Source organism: Rattus norvegicus, chromosome 10 (genome assembly GCF_021556685.1).
Source record: "Rattus norvegicus strain SHRSP/BbbUtx chromosome 10, alternate assembly SHRSP_T2T, whole genome shotgun sequence".
In the NCBI taxonomy this organism is placed as follows: Eukaryota; Metazoa; Chordata; class Mammalia; order Rodentia; family Muridae; genus Rattus; species Rattus norvegicus.
Genome location: NC_141543.1, coordinates 14,268,723 through 14,288,925, shown reverse-complemented (window position 1 = coordinate 14,288,925; position 20,203 = coordinate 14,268,723). Strand labels below are relative to the sequence as shown.

General features: G+C 42.0%; 1 protein-coding gene across 50 annotated transcripts in view; it reads left to right on the top strand.

Annotated features, from left to right (window-relative positions):
• Rbfox1 (RNA binding fox-1 homolog 1) overlaps positions 1-20,203 on the top strand; it is a 1,541,605-nt gene that overhangs the window by 1,355,573 nt on the left and 165,829 nt on the right. For all 50 annotated transcript variants that reach the window (XM_087571332.1, XM_087571337.1, XM_087571339.1 and 47 more), the window contains 1 exon segment: positions 5,726-5,965. In XM_087571332.1, coding sequence (XP_087427458.1) covers positions 5,726-5,965 — 240 coding nt within the window.

The window sequence follows — 20,203 nt, the reverse complement described above, 5'->3', positions numbered from 1 at the left end:
CACTTCAAGAAGGGAGCGCTCTAAGGTTGCCTATAAAAGCCAAGGGAAATACACAAGTATGTGCATGAACACACAAAGATACACACCCCTACCTGCAGGAAATCATTTGGTTCCTCTCAAGTCTGCCTTGGCAGCTATGTGATCAGGCACGTTCCTTTCTCCTGCCACGGAATGGCTAGAACTCTTTCGCTTTAAAATGTGTTCTGCACGAGTCTTTCAAACCAACATGTTTTGCAAAGTCAACCTTGCTGCCAGTGATTGTTCTTGCGTTTAAGAGGAGAGAGCCACTCAGCAGGCTACATGGCAGAAGGAGGATGTCTGGAGCTGGGCGGATGGGTGGAAAAAGACAAGAGGAACAGGACTCTATCCCCTGTGTCCATCTCACGGGCAGAACACATTGTTTCTGGTGCCTATGAAAATACTCTGTATCTGAGACCTGACGCTGTGAGTGTGTGCATACATGAAGCTAAATAGATTATGGCCCTTAAAATGGCAATAATATGTTGTCTATTTCATGCTTCAGCGAAATACTTAAATTGAAATGACTTTTGGGGATTTTTTTTAAAGGAATAAGATTTGTTTGCATCTTAACAATCCCTTTGCTCTTGGTAAACAAGTGGAAGGAACCCTTTGGCACATCCTGTGTAACACTGGACCCCATGTCACCGAGTAGGTTTTGACTTCATCTGATTGATGGGGAAGTTTGATTTATGAGGCCAAGGATATTTCTTCTATACCTACTCTCATAGGCCTTGTTTATCCCACACTTCCACACAGCTCCACCCTGAAGCATTGTGGGTTTTCAACCATGAGAGATCCTGACCTCTTCCCACCCACACTCCCCCTTTTCTTATATTTAGCAGCAACCTAAGACTGTCTTGGCAGAGGAAGTTGGATGTGAGGTTTGCGCAAGCTCTCAGAGTGCTTGCTTGGTGTTGTGGGGGGTACTTGCAAAGCAGAATCACCTCCCTATCAAGGAGGGACACCCACAAGCACCCTGACTCTGCAAATATCCAGATCTCTCCGACTGTTCCCTTTATTTAGGGAAAAGTGGAGGCTTGGCATTGGTATAGAAGAGGCAGCTTCCGCAAATTTAAGACTGTCCTGCTGGGAACACTCTCAACATTTTACCTGTCCGCATCACCTACTGGAACATGGCTTTAGCCTTCTACCAAGATCTTGTTCAAATACCTGGAATTTGCCCTGACCTGAAGTACAAAGGGCGCTCTTATGAGTCATCTAATTTTCTAAGAAAATTTGTTTCAACCTAAGCTCAGAACCTAGGAGCATCACTAGGGAGGGAACAAAGACATCTCTCAAGTCATTTGAAGGTGAAAAATACTTCCATAGGAAGTACAACGATCTTAATTAAATATTAGCTGTAATTAGCCTAAAGTGAAAATGTTGGGAATATTAATTAGGGTCTCTCTAGAGCGGCTGTCGGTGTTAATAAGTAACTATAGGGGGTCCTGCCAACATCTGTTTGAGACCTCCAGGTACAAGATGCAATCCAGAGCCCAATGTACCTGAACACAAACTATTGTCCATTTGATTTTCCCTGATTTGGTCTTTAGAGTTTGGCACCTCATTGGTGCCAGAGATTTGGGTGCTCTGGCTATCCAGGCACTCTCAGCCGGTCCTCACCTTCCTTATGACAGTGTCAGAAGACTCAAAAGTGTCAGGCCTCAAAGTTTCAATGGCACAGCAGTTTCCCATACTGCTGTGCACCACGTACCTAGGGTTATCTAATGCATCTGCATCTGGCAAACAGAATCACAGGTATCTTGCACCCAACACCTCAGCACCTGACCTCTCCTTAGTAAGAGATGAAATAAATTTGAGTACCATGCTATATGTCACAGAGAGGGCTGTGTTCCTTCCATAAGTTGACTTGTCATACACTGTAGATGATTCTCTTGCAAAATGGAAGATGAAGATGAGTCTGAGTTCAACTCCTTGCTTTCCCACAAATGACATTTTGTCCTAGATCGTGAATGTTTTCTTTTCTCAGTTCTAGATGAAACTTTTCTGACTGCTAAGTTAAATAAAGGGTGGTCCATTGAGAAGAGGGCCTAATTATTACACTACAGGGACTTTGCAATATCACTGTTGTTCAAGGACAAAATGCTAAGAGCATAGTCCTCCAGAGCTGTCACATCCCAAAATGTCCTCAGTCATTGCCTCAAATCTCTTTGAGTACCCATACATGTTAGAAACTGTTAGCCTAATGTACTAATCTGGAGGTGAAGGGCAATATTGCTGCGCTTGTCTTCTGAGGGTCAATGAATAGATGGTATGATCTGGGGAGCGTGTGATTATCTCTCTGTGCACATTTGTTTGTGTCCATGTGTCCATCTGAAATTATACCCACACATCTATTGAAGGAAAGAAAATTCCAGAAGAGAGATTTTAAACTATCCATGTACCATCATCACCGTTGCCAATATGATGAATCAGCCAACATCACTCCTTTGCATTGACAGGATATGTTCCTTTTCTTCTCTTCTTGTGTGGCTGTTACCCTCAGGTCCTGCCCAAACTCTTTGTACAATAATGGTTCCTTAGCTGGATCTCCATTTCTCCTGATCTTCTGCCATAGCTTCTGGAAACATTTTTCTACCCAGGTCCAGGCCATAAATAGCTTAAACTTTGAGGGTCATATAGTCTCTTCACAGCAAGCTAACTCTGTGCTTGGTGTACAAAAGCTGCTGTAGACAATTTGTTAAACAAATGAACCCATTTATTGGATTATGTACCAATAAAACTGTATTGACAAAAATAAGCAGCGGTCCAGGTTTGTACCATCAGTTGTTTGCCAAGCCAGCCTCTGTCGAATGTAGCCTGTAATTCTCCCAGGAAAAGAAAAGTACTTAAGTTCCATACCAAACAGCAGAGGAAGTACACACACACATGCACACACGCACGCACAAAACAATGTTGGACACTTTAGACCTTAAGGGACAGAAAACCATCTCAAAGAAGACCCAGTAGCAGGGTCTGGAGGCTCTTATCTATAATCTCTCCTACTGAGATAGGAAAATGACAAGTTCAAGTCCTACTTGGATGACTTTGTGAAAGAAACCCTGTCTCAAAAATGAAAAGGGAAGCCATTAATCCGAGCATGCAAGGGTCAGAGGCAGGCGGATCTCTGAGTTTTAGGCCTGCCTGGTGTACTGCGTAAGTTCCAGCACAGCCAAGGCTATACCGAGAAACCTTGTCTCAACAAAACAAGACAAAAGAAGATGGAATAAAACAAAACAAAACAAGAAACAAACAAAGCAAAACAGGAGAGAAAGGGGGCAGGGGAGAGATACAACTCAGTGCTAAAGAATTTGACTTTCATGCATGAGGCCCTGGGTTTTATCACTGGTAAGGGGGAGGGGAGAAGAATAGGAAGGAAAAAGTAATTTTAAAAAATTGAGTTAGGCAAGATGAAGCTGTTCTGGGGAACTCAAATGTTGAATTAAGATGGTGGGTTAAAGACATTTATGATTCTAGGAAGAGGCATCTTAAGTGAGATCTTCACAAAAAACGCATGTGCACATAGATGTGCAGGCAAATGGGCAGAGGTGGCAGGGAAACTGATGGGCTGGAGCAGAGGGGCCTTTTCACATTGTCTGCATGTATAAGGTCACCAAGTGCTGTCCTAATCACATGCATTTCATGTTACTGATAACTTAGGAAAGCTATTGAAGAAAAGAATATATCCCCTTTTGAAACTCAAACAGGGCTGTTTCCAGTTGCCCATAAAGATAGATCCAGTCTTGATATGATCTCATCAAGACGTGAGTGCTTCCTGTTTCCCCAGCACCTTGGCACCATTTTGTTCTGTATGACCTCACCTGACAGGGCCTAGGCTGACACTCTTTCTAAGCTTTCTCTTCTTCCTACTACTATTTCACAATGGAAAGAGAGCTTCCCAAACACTATAACAATATCCCAGGCTGACAAGAACTCATTAGTATGAGTAGGAAGAAAACTGAAGACTTTGGTCACAAGGCTACACTGTGATTGGCAGCATTTGGCTGGCTCTGGTGGTAACTCAAGAAACTACCAGGGACAGAATATAGCCACTTCTGCACTCCATGGACTGAGGGTAAATGTCCCTCAAAATGGAAGGTGGGAGGGGCATCTTTGAAGAATTCAGTGTAGAATCTGAGCCTCAGAGAGACTGTAAATGTCCTCTTCTGGAATTAGATAAGCTTATGTAGTCACCCAACCTGAGCCACAGCTGACCTGCTGTGCTACAGGAAAATGGTCGGAACAGAAGGGGGCGTGCCCTCTTCCTAGCGGCACAGATGTTGAAACTGTTATGGAGGAAGGAGGAAGAAAGAGCTGGTGGAAACGTATTCCTTGCATAAGTATTTAAACTTATGCTAAGCTTCCTCCTCTTACAAGGACCAACTTCAACACCGTACAATTAATTAATGGTCCTCTGGAAACAGAGGCATGAGCTCTGTATCTGTGCTTTGCTCGTGTTACAATAGTAGAGGCGGAGTTCTTTTATTGATGACCCATATTGACCTTGGTGCCAGAATCCTTGCAGGATGACTAATGTGACATAGAACTAGTTGACCATAGAAAATGGGAGAGGTCACTGTTGGCTTGGCTGAACTGCCTGCTTGCCTTTCTCTTTCTCTTTCTTTTCTCTTTCTCTTCCTCTTTCTCTCTCTGTCTGTCTTTCTGTCTCCTTTCTTCCTTTCTTCCTTTCTTTCTTTCTATACAACTATATCTCTTGAGACCATGGACATTTTAAACCTCTGGACTACTCTTTCTTATGCTTTCTGCATGTGTGTGTGTGTGTGTGTGTGTGTGTGTGTGTGTGTGTGTGTGTGTGTGTGTGGAGTGTGTGAAGGCTGGTGCAGTTATGGGGGTGGAGGTGGAGGGAGGGAGATGTTTCCAGAAATGGAAACATTTGAATTCAGGGTTCTTTTTTAATTCTTTTGACTTGACTGTAATTATCATAGCGAATGTTTAGGCTATAACTGAAGAAGGACTTGTTATATAATGTCTTGTACTTATGTATTAAAAAAGAGAGACGGGATGAGGTACTTTGATTAATGAGGCTCAGAGTTAACTAGCATCTAGCATCTTAAAGGGAGACAGTAGAATGTGGGGGGGTCTCTAAATTAAGGCCTGCATTCCCATTTGCTGCTTTTTATTACTATTGGGGTCATCAGAGATACAACACACAGCCACACACATACTGACACATGTGTACACACATGGACACACACACACACACACACACACACACACACACACACACGTAAGATCTTTATCAGGGACCTTTCCACTTACTAGTTGAATTAACCTCAAATGATGCATCTCTCAAGGACATGCTCAAGCAGTTTGACTGCTCAGCTCAGTATTAAATTAGTACTCCACCATCACCATAGACAACATGAAACTAGCCTTGTCCGAAATTGAAATGAATCAGAGAGAATCCACCAGTGGGATACAGACTTGACAGTCTGAGAAAGTGGTATCGGAGGTCCTGGGTAATGTGATGTCATTTTATTCCTTGATTATTTTTTCTCTCCCATTTGTAAATCGACAATGATGCTGATTACCGTTTGCTCAAAGTATATGGTGAGGCGTGGCTAAAGTCCAACCTTTAGGGCTCTCTGTGGGCCCTAAAAGAGTGCCGGGACTCAGTTTCTGGACGGAGGGAACCTGTTCTGTTTGTGGAGCTCTAATGGTGTTCTTTCTTTCCCTCCTTCAGGGTAATCAGGAAGCAGCGGCCGCCCCTGACACAATGGCTCAGCCTTATGCCTCAGCGCAGTTCGCTCCACCCCAGAATGGCATCCCTGCAGAATACACGGCCCCTCATCCCCATCCCGCGCCAGAGTACACCGGCCAGACCACTGTCCCCGACCACACATTAAACTTGTATCCTCCTACACAGACGCACTCGGAGCAGAGCGCTGATACAAGCGCACAGACCGTCTCCGGCACCGCCACAGTAAGTGGATGCTATGTCCTGGACCTGGAGGGTGTTGTCCCTGAGCAGCTGCCCTGGGGCTGTAGCTGGTAGCGGACAGCATACACACTGCGCTCAGGCTTTTGACAAGCAAAGCAGCTCTAAACCTCTCCAGATACTAACAGCTTCCCAGAGATTTCCTTAGGAATTGGGGGCCCTTCCCTGTTATTTCAAAGGTTTTCATTAGCTATATATATTAGTAAACACACACAGGCATCTATTCTTTCTGTCTCTAATGTGCTGAGCTTTCCACAATGCTAATGGACTGCATACTTTTAAAAGCCATTTCATGGAGGTGTGGGGGTCTGCAGATGTAGACGGAAGTTAGAGCACTTGCTTAGTGTGTCAGGTTCTTGAGTTCCAACTCCATCTCCACAAAACATGCATTCACAAGAGAAAAGTAAACACCATGATGTGGAAACATAGAGGCACACCAAATGTTCTCATTCTAGTGTATGACTTGCTGATTTTGAGAACAGCTGTGTGGCCATCTTCACAATCTGATTTTAGAACATTTTTATTGACCTTTAAAAAGAAAGCTTATACCCATTTCCAGGTCACCCATCTTCATTCCTGAGTGCCTTGGAGACCCATCTATATCCTATCTTCGTGTCCGTGCTTTCTGGTGTGTTATTTGTTGGATCGTGTCTGAAGTAAACTAGTCTGACCTGCAGCCTCCTGTGTAGGTGAAGACGACTGAATGTTGGCTCCTCCTCTCCGCACCTCTAAAGTCCCGGATTACGGGGTGCATCACCATGAGCAGTTTGTGCAGCACTAGCACTGGAACCCAGGGCTTGGTGTACAGAGATTCATTTTACCCTACTTTAAAACTAGGATGGTGGGCCAGTATCCACCGTGACCACGGACACTAATAATTACACTAAAATTACATGGTACTCACCTGTCAACCCCCTGTGATAATTAAGCATCCAGAAACCTGTCCTCTGAAAAGTTCCTTAGGAGAACTGGACACACGTAATGTCTAGCATGAAGCCCTTTAAAGGCTTATGGCAAGACTTCCTTTCCCTTCCACATTCAAGGCCCTGGTCCCAGAATGCTTTGTTGCACACATAATACATGTTTGCGAAATCCAGGAAATTACTGTGTAGCTTTGCCGCTTAGATCTGTATCTGTTTCAGGGCCAGGCTTTGACCATAGTAAGAGTAGCACATAAGCAGAGACTTTCTATTGCCTTCACAATCTGGATTTTGTTTCTACAAAATGTACGTATCCCCTATAATCGATGCCTTGTACACTAAATTCAGATGCATTAGTACATTCCCTGCGAGTGTGGCCATCCCTACCATCTGGTCCCACAGCATGTTCCTCTCCTCAGAAACAAATTCTCCCACCTGACCCCTGTCTCCCACTCCCGGCCAGCCCTGCAGGCTGGCAGCTGGCCATCTGCTTTCTACTCTCTATGGATGGGGCCTCTTACGAGCAGGTCTCATCATCCGAGACCTATACTGCAAGGCCATTGGTGTTTGACTCTTTTCACATTGAATTTCAATATTGCCATGGTTACTTGGCATTGCTACTCTGTTGTATGCACAGTGCTCACTACTAACACAGTCATCTGCCAAGCCCTGTGGGATGCTTCTCCCTTCTCCATATTGCGAATGTTGCCCCAGTCATGGGTGGTATTTGGCTGGCCTTCCTTGGAGATGTGTTCATCAGATTATTTTCTGGGTTAGCAGGATTTTGTAGTGGTCATATTGACCCACAGGTGGGAACTTCTAATGTAACATGGAAAGCACAATACTTGCCCATAGACGAACGACTTGTCTTAGATCAGTCCAATGGAATACTACTCAGCAGTGCAAAGGACTGAACAACACTGAATGAATTGAAAATAACAATGCCAAGTAACAGAAAAGACAGTAAGAAAGAGGGTGGTTTGTCATTTGTTGACCATTCTGCAATGATCTGAGGAGATAGGGCCTGGGTTTGTTGTTTTAGAACTTATAAAATTCTTAGACAATAGTTATTAAGCTAACTCTGAGATGGTAAGGTGTAGCATAAGAGGAACTACTGAGAGCCAGAAACTGATTACAAATGGAACCAGATAAGAGTGGGTCATGGAGACCCAGGGCCTGAACTCAGTACATGACTGACTTTGCAGTATGGGATCAGTGAATGACTGGGAAGGGGGAAAGTTCCCACCCCTATCCCCCGCAGTTGTGGGAAGAGACACCTGAAGGGTCAGGGGTAAAGTACAGGACAGAATAGAATGGTGATTGGTGGGGAGCCAATTTAAGACCGTGAGTCAGGAATTGAATGAATAGAGTGGTGGAGAGGCTGGGAAGATGAGAAGTCAAGGACTGGATGCTGGAGTCAGAGAAAGGAGCTGTGAATATCTTAACTGATGTTAATGAGGAGGGGCAAGGAAAGACAGCAGCAGAAACCACAGAGAGCAGTTTACAGGCCGGGTGCCTTGGGTTCATTAATTTAATAAAGAAAAGCTATCTCTAAGGAACACAATGGAACAAGACGTAGAACATAGAGAAGATACACAGTGGGGTTGGGGGAAGGTCCAGCACAGCATGCCTGAAAGGAAAACCAAAGGTATGGGGTAATAACAGGAAAGAGGACACTTTAATATTTTTACAACCTTATAGGTATACAGTGTGCATACAGTATACACACATCTGGAAAGTACTTACTTGATCGACCTGTATCAAAGAACATATGCATGAATCTTTTACTAAAATCAGGAGCAATGAAAAGTTGCATCACCTGCAATGTGTCATCCCCTGACACCCTCTCATTCTCCTTTTGCTGCATTCCCAGGCATCTCAAGGAGCCCCTCCTTCTGCTGCACACTTTGCCTTCGGTGTTGACATCAAACAGTCTATGCTCCTGCTCTCTGCTAATCACCACACTCATCTTCAGTTTCTTCTACACTGTTGCATGCATACGTAACTCACGTCTTTACCTTGCTGAATACCATTTCAGTGTGTGGGCATACCATAGTTTTGTGTCTCCATTTACTTGCACACAGACATCTGGGCTGTTCTCCACACTGCCTCACAGGAAATAAAAAGAATGTGAACTCTAGTAAGCAGATCAATTTCAAAACAGAAGACGAGCGAGGACAGGCGTGATAGAGTGCTGAGACCTTGGCTCCAAAGCCAAACCCGAGACAAGAACTTTCTTGTTTTTCTTACTTTAAATGATCTGTGGCTCAGAGTTAGGGGTGGTATTTGGAAATAGGGTGGGGGGAATGATTCTGAATTTGGGCAAATGTGCCAAGAATACAGTTCTAAGAATTCCTAGACTATCTGAAGGCAGGGAATTGCAAAGGTTGGAGAATATGCTTATGGGGCGGTGCTGGTCATCACTTTGTCTTCTCTGGTCACATTTAAATGAGGCACACTGTGGGAGAGCATGTGATAGAGAAAAGAATCCATCTTTTCTGCTATAAATAATTAATAAATAATTAATAATTCCCCCTCTTTGGCCTCAAAAGAAGACACTTGCATGTGTTTGGGTACATGCTTATGCTGAAGCCAAAGGCAGACGGTGAATGCCTTCCGTCCCTCTCCACTCTGTTCTCTTGAGACAGGATATCACACTGAACCTGGAGCTTGCTGTCTTTTCAGCTAGGTTGGCTGGCCACCAGGTCCCAGCTGTCCCTTGTCCCACTGCTCTGGTGTTACAGGCACACCATGCCCACACCTGGCTTTTATACGTGCAGGCTGTGTGCTGAGCTCAGGTGCCCCGGCTTATACCCATCTGCTCTTTGCCCCCAAGCCCTCTCTCTGCCTTCATTTACCTACTTTTGATTTTTTTCCTGGTTTAAATTTGTCTATGACAAGTTTACTTCAAATTATCTCTCTTTCCCCATATCTTAATGGAGTTGATTTCTCTTTCCCTCAAGTTCTGCATTGCATGTGGAAGGAATTAAACCTTAAAGTAGGTCAGACCAATGCATCTCTCAGTGCTGGATACATAGACTTATATTAACAGGAAGTTACTGTTAGGCAGAACTTATAGCTCAGCTCTAGAGCATGTATATAGCATGATGCATAGAGAAACGAGAAAAGGTTGGTGTTAGAAGAATAACTGAGCTATTCCTTATAGGAGAGTGCTATGCTTGAATAACTACCCTTTGACATATATATCCATCATGTTTAATGTCATTTTAAGGACATTGTGGAGGCCATGCATTCTCTATCCATATGGTGGCTCCAAGAACATCCAATATATGCACATGACTTAACACAAATTGCAGGATCTCAAAAGAGAGATAGTGTGCAACCTCGAGCTCCCAACCAGAGCTAAGTAAAGCAAGGACAGACAAGCCTTAGCAGGTTGTCTCTGCCATTTCCCAGGGGCTGAGACAATTCCCCGCAGGACGTTTTTCTGCTGAGTTTCTATTTTGTGTAGGATTCCAAACATATCACAGATCACGGTGCTGACAGAGCCATTGCTCTATTCTCCCGGATACTGTTCCTGACGAGGTATTTTACTCTTGACATATTATAATTAGAGATTTTCGAGTGGAGAATTCTCCTTGTATCTCCAATAGCAACTTGACTTCTATTTTTAACACATCTGCAGTCTGCTTAAGTCTTCCACACTTTCCCACTCACTCTGAACTCTAAGAGGAGAAAGAACACAGGTCCTCGAGCCAAGACTCTGAGCTTGGGCTCAGCTGACAGGGAAGGGAACTATCAGAGCAGATTCTGTGGTTTCTAGAAAGACTGTTAGCAATGTCCCAAAATCTTTCTAATACTATCAGAGAGTTGGGAGAGTTGGTGATGGGCTCTTCTCATTGTTTTGTGAAAATACTTTAGATCAAGGAATGAGGTAGATAGACAAACCCCTTGCTTAAGAAATATCATATTTTGTTCATTAGATATTTATTGTTCAAGCAATTAAGACTTAAGTTTAAAAAAGTCAAACATTGCTTACATTTTTTTATGATTGAACAAAATTCCATTTTAACCACATTTTCTTTTTCCGTTTATCTGTTGATGGACATGTAAACTGGCCTTACAGCCTGGCTTCTGTCAGTGATGCAGCAACCAATGTGCATGTTCACATCTCTCAGTGGTGAGGTGTGATAACAGAGTTATTTGAGTGTGTGCCCAAGAGTAGTGTGGTTCTAGCTATAGCCATTTTAAGAAAACATACTGATTTCCACAGAGGCTGCACAAGATCCCAGGCCTGCCCATGGTGGATAAGGACTCCTCCTTCTTGGAAGATAAGTAGAATTAGAAGTCGGTGTTAAGCATTGTCAGGCAAACTCAGGAAGATAATTACATTGTTTTCCCTCAGGTTTAGAACCTAGATTTGAAATCATGGATATGTATATGTGTGTGTGTTCATAAAATAAGAAAGGGAATGGTAAGAAGGAAAGAAAAGATCTTAAAAAGTAAGAAAAATAAAATACATTTGGTAGATAAGGGAGAGATTTACAAGGAGGAGAGGTCCAACAGGAAGCATGGCAGAGGACAAAGAGGTAGCCATGATGGACAGAAACATATTAGAAGACATATATGAAAATGCCTATATATTATATATATATATATATAATTTGATATATAAAATCTTCTAGGGCTGGAGAAATGGCTATTTGAGTAAAGCATACATAAGAACCAGAGGCCAGATGTCTAGCACCTGTGTAAAAGCCAGCAGCAGTAAATTTAATGTATAACCTCACCCAGCATTGGGAGAAGGGAAGGGCAAAGATAGGTGGATCCTAGAGACTCTTAAACCTGCAAAACAACCTGAAACACATAATTCAGGTGAGTGAGCGCCCCTGTCTCAGAAACAAATGCAGGCAGTGACTGAGGAAGACTTTAGATGTTGACCTATAGTCTCCATGCAAGTGTACATGTGTGGGTGTGTGTAATATACATTTGGTTTTTGATGTAAAAATAAAAAAGAATAGGGTCTGTCATACCATATCCTAATTTATAGGGACTGCTGCCAGAGACAGGCTACCAAAATTTCCTTTTCCCTTCCAGAAGTCTTTTATACAGAAAGTAAGCCCAAATTTCCATCTCTGCCTCTCTTGCTCCAATCTACAGCTCTATTTCTATAAACTATTACTGACTCAATCTGTACAGCCTCTAGACTCTCGCCAGCTCAAATACTCAAAACTGTAGAACTAAGATCTACTAAGCAGCCACTTCAGTGCTGTTTTATTGGTGGTGGTGTCTGTACACATTTTGTAACCCAGGTCATTATTTTTGTCTCTGTGTAAATTCTTACAGATAGAGGTTTGCCAGGGGGAAAGACATGGTCAATGTAACCAATTGTTCTGGTCCTGTTGCCTTCCTCAGTCAGGCTCGAGGAAAACTGGAGTATAAATCCCATGGTCTGCCTCTTATCCTCTATGACTATCTCATAGTGTATCTTCAAAGAGAACATGGGTTTAAAAATGTACATATTGGCCACTTAACTAGCAGACATCCTTCACTTATTTGAACCTGAAGAAGTTGTTTGCCCATCATAGTATAACAGCCAGCTCTCAGTCCATAATTATCTGTATTGTATGTTTCTGGGTACAACCATCTTCCCTTTCGAAGATGGATCTTAAGCATTGTTCAGGTTACAGAGAAGAGAAACTGGTTTGAAGCTTGCTCAGATTCACAGACTAGGTTAGGGGATTGGGCATTCTTTCAATATTTATGATACTTTGTTTTTACCGCTGTTTTGTTTTAGGGATTTTATTTTGTTTTTGCTAGAAACAAGGTTCTAGTATGGGGATTGTACTAACTTGGAAGGTACTGTGTGGCCTAAGTTCTTCCTCTCAATATTAGCTTCCCAATATTAAGATTGCTTACCTGCACCCCCACTCTTGATTTAAATCTTTTCAGTACCTCATTTTGTATTGGGTACATAAAGGGACAAAGAGGCAAAGTGTGTCAAGGGTTTTAAACTGTCATGGCTGAGCTCCACATCCAGGTCTTCTGGTGTCAAATTATCAGTCTCTGCCCACTCACCATTTGTCCCCTTAAAAATTTAGTGCCAGAGGCTAGGGCAATAGACACAGAATTGTCCCCGAGTTTGATATCATTAATTTTGCACTCTAACTTCAGAAGGCACATTAACCAAGATCCTGGCCTCTGGGTTCGCCAATATCATCTGTCTCTGTACCACCTGTCACAGGAATTGAGACCAGTTGATGGATGGACCTTTCTATTCTTGTGCTTCCCATTGCCCCTTGTTCCCCTTGGTGCTCACCTCTTTCCTTTTAAAGGCCACCAGCCAATGATTTAAGGAATATAGAACACACATACCTAGTGCTTGTCCTTTGGGGAGGATTTCAGCCTAATGAATTATACTGGAATTTTGGCGGAATCATTGAGAAATAACATATCTGAAAATAGGATAGATGTACCATACTGGGAAGCAGGGAAGCCTCAGAAATAAGTAGTTTTTGTTCAGTGTCAGAGTATGTTCTCTGCAGTGCTGTGTACAACCAGTACTCATCTTCATGCTTGCCCACTCACCGTGGATGGTGCAGTACCATCCCATGCTCCAGATGCAGAACCCAAGGCAAGTGCTTTACACAGGTCCTTAGAGCTAAAATGTAGGAGCTGACTCCCCGGCAAGCCAGATACACGGGCAGAACTGGCATAGACTGGAGGCTCAAGTAGCTTCTCCATACATGCCAGGGCTTTGCAGACTGCTCTCTTCTGAATAAATGGCAGCTGCAGATAGTAATCCTTAGTTTGAGAAATACTCATGCTCCCCAGGGGTGGCTGCAGCAGATCTGAGCTTGCAGCCATAGAGTGTACTCTGGGCTCTGCCTGAGTACCCGTGCCTTAAGCAAAGTCCAATATTATGTTTTGGCATCTTCAAAATTGTTTTTTTAGATGACAGTGCTACTGAGCTCTCTTTTCAACATGTGACATGGGATCTCCTTCTTTCCTTCTTTTTTTTTTCTTGATGCTATAACATCATTTGTAACATTATTAATTTCTTTTGTTTGTTTGTTTGAGGCAGGTTTTCTCTTTGGAGCCTTGGCTGTCCTGAAACCCACTCTGTAGGTCAGGTTGTCTTAAACTCAGTGATCTTCCTGCCTCTGCCTAAAATGTGCTGGAATTAAAGGTACACACCACCACTGTCGGCTTAGGCTCACTTTCTTAATGCCACAGGTACTTCTCCTGTTTCTCCCTGAGCCTGGGCATCCTGTAAGTGCTCTAAAATTCATGATCCATGCTGTTTAGAATAAATTACAGCTCTTCACTGAGTAAGAGCAAGACATATGACCCCTATCATGTTCAAAGTCATGTTTGGTTAGTAAGTGCTTAGAGCTCAGGGAACCAACAAACACAATGAACATGGATCCCAACATAGGAAGTCTTAGAGGGGCAGAGGAGTTCCAAGAATAAAGGACACCTACGTACATGTGTGCATACATGTGTGATTTCAAAATTCCGAGGCTTCATTCTGGATGCTGACATGTTAGAAAATTCTTAAGACAGATTAGGAAAAATGGCCTGGATAATTTTTGTGGGTGCGGTCAGGATACGCATCATGACATTTAGGTAAAGAACATACAGTTCTCAGTGTTGGGAAGATGACTCAGTCAATAGAGACCATACCTGGAAAATGAAGACCTTAGTTCAAATCCCAGAAGCCATAAAACATGGGGAGAAGTAGCATATTCTTATCCTACGATCCCTCGGTGAGGAAGGAGGAGGTAAGATCAGAACATCCCCAGAAGCCCATGGACCAGGTGGCAGCTTTATATCCAGTAGAGAATAAGAAAAAATAGACCTGTGTATCTCGTCTCCTCCACACATATGCTATGACACATGTTCACCTACAATTACTCACTAGCCTATACACATCATACATAGCCATGCACACTGAAAGTTAAAAATGAATAAGCCCACATACTTTACTTTATTTCTGACTGCACTTGGTACCTGAGACATGTCAACTAGCCTCTGTGATCTTTAGTTTCTTCTATGCATAGAACATATAGAGACATTTGAATTTCTAAGATGTCAATTAAGAGCTTGGCACTGGGATAGACACCAGGTCCCCAAGTCAAGCCGGCCTCCCTGGATTAGAATTATATGTATTGAAGTTTTTTATCAGCAATCTGGACTTGTACCATAGGACTATGAGCCTTGCCTCTCAGGGGACTGAAGTAAGAGGATGATGAGTTGAAGGGCTTCCTGGACTACAGAATGAATTCAATGATAGGCCAGGGGGTAAAGAAATGGGTGGAGATTTAAAATCCAGGTAAATAAATACACCAAAGGAGTCCTTACATTGCTTTCTGTTAAGTCAACCCTAATATTAAATTCCCCAATTGATTTTAAAATTCAATTTAATATTTAATAATTCACAGATAAATATTTTTCAAATACCATGTCTGAGTACAATAGGTTGGTACAAGGTGTTCCTTGACCTGAGTCTAGACGGAGAATGAACAGTAGAAGATTTATTAGAAAAATAGATTCCTGATATTATGTTCCTAATACCCAGGAACAGCTTGTTTTACTAAATACAGAAAGCTCTGGTGCATTCTGAGTGTTTCAGTAGGGGCCTTTGTTCATGTTTCCATTGCAAGGGTGGAACCAATTAGAAGCTGCATCCATTGTTTTATGTGGTGCTTTCTGCTTTTTCCTGCTGTCCTTATTTCAATCAAGTTTACCTTGATAAAGATGTTAATCTTTGGGAACACAGGAACATGGGATTTGAAGACATTGAGGTAGTGACTGGATATAAGAAGATAAAGCAGGCTACATATGTATCAAACGCTGATTCAAATGTCTTACGTGCTGTTGCTACATTTATAAGCACAATGGATGACTTAGCTGTTCCTGTTTGGTTTTGAGAAAACATTGAGACAGGCATTATACAATTTTGAGGTTCTATTTGGTGTACTCATTAGCCTACCAATTTGTGGTTACATATTCTTCCAGCTCATAATGGGTTTCAATAAAACTTGTGTTCTTTTTCTATGGAAGGCAATACAAGGAGTCAGACTATTCTCTGAGGATAGAGGTACAAGAAGAGGTCATCCATATTCCCAACATGCTAGAACTGAATAAAACTAAGGAGCTCCCTGAGTCTAATCTTCTCACTGCACATATTCTAAAATGATTGCATAAGCTATAATTAAAACAGGTACTCCCAGGTTTAGGCATGAAATACTCATGCATGGTTGAAAGAGACTGGATTATAATAGAGATAAATTTACAACTAAGTGCAATTGAACTTTCCCATTGATATTGGATTGTCATGTATCAGACACAATGCTTTGTAAACCTTTGATAGAGCCTGAATTTACAGTTAAGAGAAACAGACAAGCTCCTGATCAACCAGTCACTACCATTTTGGATTGTAGACTCCATTTTGTATTAGCAGCCATTTTGGATAGTTAAGTGCCGCCATTTTACATGGCTGACTGCCATTTATAATCACTATCTGTTTATCTTTTGAGTTTTGAATTTGGTTCTTCTGTGTGTGTTCTTGCTTTATAAATTTTGTTACCTTCACTGTCTTGGTTGACAATGAAATCCGATTCCTAATTTAATCATGCAGTGCTATATTTTATTAACAACCAAGGTCAAATTGTAAACTTTAACCTTTAAAACAAGAACATGTTGCAGGTTTCCTGGCACTTGGATATTTTAACCTGTCTATAAATACAGGTAGAATGGCAGAATATTACCTGGTTGTCTAGACTACCTGTTTTGTCTATGAAAGCTCAGAGAGGGACATTAATCTGTCTGAGTTACAGAGCAAATACCACAACAAAAACCAGAATGGGAAAAATCTAAGAAAAAAAATTGTCAGGGTTGGGGATTTAGCTCAGTGGTAGAGCGCTTGCCTAGGAAGTGCAAGGCCCTGGGTTCGGTCCCCAGCTCCAAAAAAAAGAAAAAGAAAAAAAAAAATGTCCTCACACTAAACCTATCCCTGTACTATCTTCTTGGCACTGACCATCCTTCTCTTTTCTTTCTCTGTTTTTTGGATTCCATAGTAGATTGGGGTGAATGTAAGTACAAGGTGAACTTGCACACTGTCGTTAACAAAGCCCAATGACACCCCTTCGAATGGTAATTGTACAATATAGTATAGCTTAAGCCTGATTTTCTGTACCATTTTGGTTCTTGGATAGGTAGATTTGCATTTTCCTGAAGCCCCTGCTGCCAGTCACTCAAGAATATAAGCATTCTAATAGTGGGCCGAGCTTTTGACCTCTATATCTGTGAAACATACAGTGGCTGCCAATTTCTCAAATGGTAACTTCTCATGGAGAACTATGTCTGTGGCATTGCAAAAGGCCTGCAGAGGCATAAGATTGAATTCTACCCATCATAGGAGAGAAAAAAGACCTCCCAAGGCAGTTGCACCGGGCATCTTAGAGGTCTCAAAGCCTCACAGACTATCTTCAGGCCTCTAAAATGAATGTCATCCCCGGCTCGGGAATTAGCTATCCTTCTGACATCCAGAACAGAATGTTCCGTCCCTGAGGACCTGGCTATATGTAGTTTTATTGCCCTTGAGAAGAAAGCTACATGACCAAACACATTTTAAAAGGACAAAACAACAAAACAAAACAAACAAAACAAAACACCCTATGTTGTTTAACCGTGCAGCTCAAACAAACCACGTCACCAGGACCAGTGGAAGTTGAAGGGTTGAAAATGGAAGTCTTGTTTGGGAATTAAAAAGTGATTTTTTTCCTAAGAAAAAGTTGTCACATTGTACATTATACAATTCAGATTTGAAGAAAATGAATAGTTCTGGTCCTTTAAAGAGGAAATACAAATTTCCATCTTGAGATGGAGAAAAATAAATATAAATTTCTTTGGCTGAAAGGAAGAGAGCAAGGTGAAGCAGTTCTCATTATTGACAACACAGCAGAATCATATCTAGCATTTAGTGTATGAGAGCTAGAGGCAGGAACAGCAGCGCTTCAAGCCTATGTGCATGATCTGGATGAATCCCCAAAGACTCAGGGTAGCCAGATACTGTGGTTGACACTTCTTTACCTAGGTGAGGACTCCAGAGTACAGAGAAGATACTCAAAGTCACAAGGACAAGAAAAGCAGAGCTGGAATCCATTGGCAATCAGAGCACTCTCCCCTTCTTCTCCTTGTTGGAGTCTTCTCTGGGCCATTTCATTCCCATCACCTATCAAGTGATTAGTATAAGTTTACCAAAATTATAGATGGGGAAACTGAGACCCAGATGTTAAATTCAAACTCAGTCCTGGGTGGTGTACACTGTAACAATGAATTCATGAGTTGCCTCTGACCACTTTTGCATCATGGTCTCAGAGTCGAGTGAGCATGACAATGAACTGCGACCCACAAAAGAACAACACTGCAAGGGGAAGAGCTGCCCAATCCCCAATCTTGGCAAATGTCCGTGTTCTCTGAATCAGCTGGCTCTCTTCAGATCTCAGGCATGTTTTGCTTGATTCATGAGTGAGATGAGTTAGCCATATTTTAAAACGAGAGCTTTAACAAAGCAGTTCTGATTAAAAGAGGAATAGAATCTAACACGGAGTTCTGGAATTGAAGGTGGTATGTTCACTGAAGAGTCTCCTTTCTCTTAGCAGCTGTTTAATGCTTCTGTAACTTCAAGGAAGGCCCCTTCAAGCCTTCTAAGGTTAATATGCTCAGTGGACCTCTCTTTCAGTCCTACTGTGTGCCAGTAGCCAGAGGTCATAGGCATTTGGGGATGTCTGCTCTACTCCTATGGACTTGTTGTTTTGTTTTTAATAATACATTTCAAATTCCAACCACTCACCCACCCACTAAATACACACAGCTGTATCATACATATTTATATATCTATGTATAGTTATTTAGATATATAAATATATAAATCCTACATCACTACTGATATAGATTTTAATCTAGGCAGATGAAGTCATGAAATGATTATTATTGTTGTTGAAGTTCTTATTATTTTTGGAGACAGTGTCTTATTATGTAGCCTAAGCTGGCCTGGGTCTCATGGCTGTTCAGCCTCACCCATTCTTTTCCTGGGAAAGCATCCTCATGGTGATCAGTTTTTAATGGCTTCTTTTAATAGGGTTAGTGTCAGACATGGGCAGTATGCAATGTGTGTATGATCTAATTCCACTAATTATAAACCAACGGTGACTAGTTTTAGCCTCATTTTTATGGCTAAGGGAAAATGCTTAAAGAGCTTCCTCAAATGTCACAAAATTACTTCACTAAGAGATGAGAAACATGGATCTTATGTTCCAAGCTCATTTCCTTACTTGGACAATAATGAAGTTATTACTTTTATTTCCTACTTGTCTTTTTAAATGAATGTTTTAAACAATGTTTTCCTATATAGCCCTGGTTGATCCAGAACTTACTCGGTAGACCAGAGTGGCCTCAATCCTGGAGATCTGCCCGCCTCTCTCTCCTAAGTTCCAGATTTAATGGTATGCACTACCACCCCTAGCCTGACATCACTTTTTCTAAAACACCATGGCAAACCTTGCAAACAAAGTTCCAGAAAATAGAAGCAATATTTTAGTAAAATGTACTGCTGATGCCCCTTCTCTGGAGAGACATGCATAGTGAAATAAACCCCAGTGACACTTCGTGTAGATCAGTATTTGTTCTAACAAACATGAATACCTATGAGTAGACCAGGAAGAATCTCACTGGACATGGATAGAGAGAGCCAAAGAAGGTCATTTTGGATCAAGTCTGGAAAGTCTATTTCTTTTGATAGATTTTCAGTGTATTACTTTTCTATTTCCCTTGGGAATTTCAGTAGGGCTAGAACTGGAGTTGGTGGTGAGATCAGGGTGGATCCAATGATTCCTTTTCTTACTGCCAACCATGATAGAAAGAAATCTTGGGGACTAGGACCCAGTTTCACATGGCTCTTTGTTCTAGTGTATGTCCTCCCTGCACATTCACCATAATGGGAGATTGGGGTGGGGGTCAGTGTGCTTTTGGAACTGCTGCTCTGTTTCTTCTTCAGCATAGGTGTTAAGAGCTGCAATCTCTCTGTGGATTCATTGTCCAGATACTGGGTCTGAGCCCTTGGAAAGACACTGTAGACTTGAGGTAATTACAGATCTCTTCTTCCTAAGTCAGACTGAGTGGACCTCTGATTATTATTCAGAGGATAATGGGAGCATAATGAACGCTGAAGGGAAATTGTGCTCCTCTCTTTATGAACTGCTTTTATATTCCCTTGTGCATGGCTAGGATGCTATGAAATCTCCTTAAATGTGATATTACTCAATATAAGACAATA